Genomic DNA, 6,312 nt, shown 5'->3' with positions numbered 1-6,312 from the left:
GGCCCTCCATGTACATTTCCAGCTTACTTTAGGAACTTGGTGAGTTCATTGGGTTTCTTTGTCCTTCTTTCCAACATGGCCACATGAATAAACCTTTCTCTAATTCCCCCTTGTAATTTTGCTCTTTTAACTGGCTTACTGGGGATAGGTGGCTGGACCTGACTTTGGGGCACTGGTTATGACCTCCAAGTTCAATAGCAAGAAGTAAATAAGCATGTTGGAGAAAAGGCCAAATTTGTAATTACCTGACAATATGGAGCAATCTAGGATGAGAGTGGCAGGGCTGTGTTTACAGGAAAAGACTAAGACCCTAGGCTTGTGTTTCAACAGTCAGCTCTGAGGAAACCTGGGCAGAGGAAGCAGCACTGGTGGGGAAATGATCAGGAAGTATTGGGTAAGTGCCAAGTGCTCAAACTGCCAGAGCTTTTGTGACCTTGAAAGGTCAGTGCAACCCACCACCTGTCAGTGTAACCAGCAGGACCTGCCTGGACCCTGAGCAAGAGCAGCTGAGTAACCCAGGATACTGGATCTTTGATATGAACAAGAAGTAATCAAGAGGTGTCATAGGAGGGACATAGGTCTAAGTCACTAGATTTCAGTTCCATGGGTCCCCTTCCTGATTTCCTTCCTCGAAAACCTGCTGAACCAATGGTGTGAGGACACTAGGCCAGTTGCAGAAAGACAGAGGTATGCCCTTTATGGGACTACACTTTGAGGGGAAAGGAATATAAACTTTTCTGCCCAGAGTCTTCAGAAAAGACAGGCCACCAAGTAGGACACTAACAGTGCCTTGGGGCAGAGAAACCCTTCCTGTAAGAGTCTTCCCTCATCTCTGGGCTCCAGGAAGAAAAATAAAAATGACACAACCAGGCAGCCACAGGGACCAGTTGGGAGGGCAGGGACCACAGGACTGGGCCCACTGAGTCACGAATAGCTCAGAATCAGGAGAAATGCCAGTCATCACCATGTTATATTAGTAACAACCACACCCAGCCACTCTTTCCTCCAAGAAGCCTTCCATGATTGACAACTCCCAGCTTCTGTTCATCAACTCTTCCCGTAGCAGGTATCTGCTGCTTTGTTGGGCTAGGTTGCTGGCTTTGCAGGCACTTGCCTTGCCTCTCTGACTCAACATACACAAAAGCCAGTGGACAGTGCTCCCTAGCATACTGGCTCCACGGTGGCTTGGGTCATGGGCAGGTCAACAACTAGCATCACCTTCTCAGGATCAGCAGCAGCAGATACCTGAATCTCACTCTGGAACACCCCCCCCCCAAAAAAAATATGTCCTTGAGGACTAAGGCTTCAACATTCACATTTCTCTCCTGCCTCTTCCCTTTCTTCTGTCCCTATGTCCCTGTGTCCCTGACTTGTCCACACTGCACCTGTCCAGAGTAGGCAGGAACCCCTTATTTGAGTCTCCCATTTCTCCCCACGTGATCCATCCTCCAAGGTACCCAAATTACACTACACCATTTTCAAGGATAAAAATCCAAATCTCAATGTCCTCCTGAGTAAATGAAGCTCACATGTTCCCCTTGGACATTTATTTCCAGAGTGCTCTCTGCTGTTCCAGACATACCATCTGGGTCTCTGGTGCTATCGTACTGTCTTGAAACACCTCTTCCTCCCCTTCCTGGTCCTGGGCATCTCCTGTCCTCCCAATCTCCTGTGTGTGCAGACTCACTAAAGGACTCCTTCTGTGTGCCATTATCTGTGTGGCTCCCCTCCCCATGTCCTGCATTTGCTGTGAATGATCAGTCAGAAAAATCGTTGGGAGGTCTTACTTCCTTCTCAGAGGGTGCCTTGGCCCAGAGAAGAGCCCCTACCTTACAGTCTGAGACCAGACAGCAGGCTATCTCATACCTCAGATAAGAATTCTGTTAGCAAGGCCAGGTCTCTTGAATCAGATAAGGGCACCCTGGATTCAAGGCCAGTATTCTTCCATTAAACAAGGGATCACTAAAGGCAGGAGCCATGGCTCCTGATAATATATGATGTTTCTGATAATAAAGACTGAACTTCTTTTACTGAACATTAAGGGATACCAAGAACCATGCCCTGAGTACTTCCCAGAAATATTTGTGATATTGCTTGTACGCATGTGTGCACACCTAAGAAGAAATACATTGCTGAGTTCTGTAATCTATTCATGGTCAGGCCATGTCTCCCGGGAGAGGTTCTGGTGGTGAGAAACTGCCTGTCCTCCTTCTAGTAGAGGCTGTGCTGGGTGCAGTAGTGTGTGCACAACTGCCGGTGGAACTGGAGATGATAGTCCTTCACCAGCTTGCCCAAGATGTACAGGAACTCATCAAAGCAGATCTGGTTGTCCTTGTTTTTGTCAGCCGCGCGGAACAGCTCTGTGACGTAGTACGGCTGCCTGCGGCCCTGCCAAACACAAAGAAGAGCATCAACACACAGTGTGCATTCAGTACACACAGTCCTCCAGACTCCTCCTGCTGGGGATGGAGGGGATTACAACAGCATGGTCCCCCTTCAAGGAGCATTCAGGGAAACAAGTTCTCGCATGAGTATCAATGACAAGGTCACACCACATCCTACAAAATCAGGCTGAAGAGGCACTGGTGTTGATGGACACCTTGGGTCACTGGACCTAGAGTGGCGTAGGCACAGAAACCAAAAATAGCCCTTTCAAAAGAGAACTGTAAGTAATTCCTGAATTGAACTCAGCGGCCTGGAGTCCCCAGAACCACTTCACATATAGTGAAGTGTCTGTGCTGTCTTTCCAGATGCACTGTAAGCTCTCCACAAGAGATGCTTGTACAGGCTTCCTGAAGGCAACACATTGCCTTCTTTCTCCATACCAAAAGCTCCTTAAGGAGAAGATCGACCTGTTTCCTTGCACACACACATCTCCAGCAGAACCATCTCCAAGTAGGGCAGTAATCTGCATGCTGTGCTATCTACCTAGGCATTATTTATGAAACTCTACCTGGTTCATCTATCGTGTGCAGAAAGTGGAATAGGGCAAGAAACGGCCACAGGAGCTGCCCAGGATATTCAAGCAGAGGACCCTGAGGCTAAAGATCCAAATGGCAAAAGAAAGGGCTGTTTGAGATGGGAGAGGAGTGTGAGGAAAGCCAGGGTTCTTGTTTACAAGGAAGATATGAGGCAGATGGAGATGGGAGGACATGGTAGAAAATGAGGGAGGGGCAGGGAAATCTGGTTTCAGCAAGACTTTTCTGGTATATGTGGGCATGCTCAAGCACAGAATGAAACATCTAGGAAGCATTTGAGGGAAGGAAGGTAATGCATTTGTAAGTAGCTGCAGACCTAGAGGGCAGTTCCTCATCCCTGTAGAAAATCAGCAGCTTCTCTTCCCTTACCAGAGCACCATCCTGTAACCCCATCACATCCAGAGTACAAATCTTTCTCCATCTGATGGGCTCTCCTCAGCTCCCTTATCAACGCTCATCCTTACCAAGTCTACCAACCATGCCCTTGTGTCTGCCCCCAAGAGCCCTGCAGCAAAGGCTATACTATGGGTTCTATGATCACAGGCCTGGGCAATCCAAGGCAGCCCCAAGGAGTTCTTCCCGGAAGGGAAATATTTCCTTAAAACAGTTAGCAAGGAACTCCTATCCTGGCTATCTTCTAAGCCCTCAAAGGAACATTCCAGAAAGAATGAGGTTGTCTTTATGTTCTTTCTCAAAGCATGGAAGTAGGTGAAGGAGATATTTTACAGGAAGGAGCAGGTTCTCACTTCCTCTAGAGGTGGCAGATGAGAGAGCCCCCGGGACACCACAGACTTCAGAAGACAGCACCCACAGTTTCCTTCAGAGCTGCAGTCTCTAAGAAGTACAGTAGCTGGGGATTAGAACTAATCACAGACTGGGTGAGCAGGCTCTATAAGCCCAGGATCTAGGGCTGGCCCCATCTGACTCTAAGAAGCCCTAGGCATGGGAAGTGGAAGAGGTTATATTTCCCATGCCCACCTGACAAGGGCAGCCTCCACAGCCTAAATTACCTACTCCAGGCTCATGGCAGACACACGGGTGACGGGGCTTATGCTCCAAGAGCTCACAGAGAGAATCTGACTTTAGGGCAATGTCACTTGTGAAGAGACAACAGCTTTGAACCTGTCATGCTCACGGGGTACAGGAGGCAGAAGAATCCGAAGGTGTGGACATAGTCTCAGATCAGAGATTAGCTCTTCATGGAACTGGAGTGAAACCAAGCTGGTGACTTCAGAGGAGGGAAGGACAGGAAATAAAGCAAACCCTGCCCTCTGCATGCCCTCCCTCCTCCATCCTCCTTTCGGGAACAGGAGATTCTTGTGGGCGTCAGCTCCTTCCACCTAAACACAGCACTCTCTGGGCACTTTGGTTCTCTCTTCGTCACCACTCCAGCCCCAGACCCTACATACCAAGGTGTCCATGAAGCGAGGCACACTATCCAAGAGCAGGGCTTTCAACTCCTCCAGGGACAAGGTCTCCTTGTCCCCTTCCCGGGCAGCATAGTGATGGAAGCAGTGTATTATTTGGAAGAGGGAGTCCTCCACTGGTGTGTCTGGCATGACTGATGGACCCTCGGGGTACAGGCAGATCTGCAGAGTAGACAAGGGGCTCTAGAACAGTGGAGACTCTGTAAGGAGGAAGAAGAACCCGATCTGCTGACAGGAGGGATTCTTTCTCCTGGAGACATCGCGCCCTCCCCGCCACTTCCCTGTGTTGCATCAGAACAGGGACTCCTCGCACCCCTGCTGGTCCCGTGTGAACTTGGTTCAACTCTGCCCTCAACAAGTTTTCCTACCAGATCTAAGAGTGAGTCCCTGCACTGGAACCGAGGGCCTCCTGAGTCCAGGAGTGGTCTCCTCATTGCTAATAGTCAAGATCTGAACTGACTAAAGATGATTTGAAGCAAGGTACTGTTTTTGTTGTGTAAAATGAAAATGTTGAAATCCTTGAAGAGGCAAGATCCCTTCCTCTACAGTAAACTACTTGGTGGGTCCAGCAGAACATTAGGATAACTATACTGCACAGACTGGGCATTGTGCTGTTCATGTGTTTTATTTCTCATTGGAATATACAGACAGACAGCACAGACATTGACACCTTTGTCCCCACCACTATCTGGCACGTTATCTTCTCTAGAGTTGACCACCCCCAGCATAGTCTCTTCAGCCTTTTAATCCTGGGGCCTGACAGCACTGTGCACTGTCCATCAGATGCCCAAGGCCCCTCACTCCATACTTCATACAGACGTACAGGTAATAGGAAGCAACTGCCTTCCCTAAACCCTGTGCAAACAACAATCATATCAACCATGCATCCTGCTTCTTCTGGGTCAGGTAGATCATAGGCAAAATATCTCAAACATTATCCCATTTCATCCACACAGGGCCCTGAGGAGGTAAGCATGACCCTATTCTCCTGGAGGGAAAATGAAATCCAAAGAGGCTAGGGAATTTATCAAAATTACACAGCTGCTACACATAGAATTGGCCTCAAATCCTTGTATTTGTGGGGAAGCCCAAAGACATGCTTGTCCTCTGGGATTTAAAACCACTTTTGGGCCACAGTTCCATTGTTGGAGCCCTTGCTCACACTATGCATATTCTCTGTAACAGGCAAACTGAGGATCTCTGCTCTCTAAGAGCTGCACACACCCAGCACAGCCCACACCACCCCCAAGATTGTTTTAGTGGAGGCACTGACCTGTTGCTCTTGGTGCAGGGCTGCTCAGCATCCACAGCCTAGCCTCTGTATGATCCTGGAAATCAGATAAAAGGCAGACTTATGAGCAGGGGAACTTCCACCATGCTAGACATCCTGCCCACTCCCGCCCCACTCATTTATGACAACCAGTGTGTGACTTTCCACAGGTTCTTCTACAGCAGGACCAAACCTTAACTGCATTCCTGGGATGACATCGTCACACTCCTGGTTTTAGAGACCCACCTCCAGGACCTGAAAAACCTAGGAATCACAAAGGTTTCATTATACATCCACCGCCTCCAATCAGAGCTCATCATCCCACCCCACCCCCTAGCCCCAGGGACACCCGTAAAAACAGCTTCCTTGGACAACCTCCCTCAATTAGTGAGCCTCCAAAGTCCACAATAATGAATCACATTCATCCACTCAATCAACAAATATTTCATAAGTACTTGCAGCATGCCGGACCCTTTGCTAAGCAATATGAATAAGACACTTATCCAGCTAGCTCACAGGATGAGGTTGAATAAGGGGGATGACAGTTATACGTGGACACCATGTACCCTGGGCAAGTCTAGGACAACCAGGGCACCTGTCAGAGGCCACCTTCTCCCAGAAAGAAAAAAAAATGAGG

General features: G+C 48.7%; 1 protein-coding gene across 1 annotated transcript; it reads right to left on the bottom strand.

Moving 5' to 3' along the window:
* Positions 1-1,915: 1,915 nt before the first annotated feature.
* LOC114608944 (protein S100-A15A) lies at positions 1,916-5,781 on the bottom strand. The gene is made up of 3 exons (XM_028753045.1): positions 5,679-5,781; positions 4,388-4,605; positions 1,916-2,388 (listed from the first exon to the last, which is right to left on the bottom strand). Exons 2-3 carry the CDS (start codon positions 4,535-4,537, stop codon positions 2,212-2,214), a joined length of 327 nt encoding a protein of 108 aa, XP_028608878.1. The 5' UTR covers positions 4,538-4,605; positions 5,679-5,781; the 3' UTR covers positions 1,916-2,211.
* Positions 5,782-6,312: the final 531 nt, after the last annotated feature.

The sequence above is a fragment of the Grammomys surdaster genome, unplaced genomic scaffold (assembly GCF_004785775.1).
Source record: "Grammomys surdaster isolate TR1022 unplaced genomic scaffold, NIH_TR_1.0 125946, whole genome shotgun sequence".
NCBI classification, from domain to species: Eukaryota; Metazoa; Chordata; class Mammalia; order Rodentia; family Muridae; genus Grammomys; species Grammomys surdaster.
This window is presented reverse-complemented; position numbering and strand designations above follow the sequence as displayed.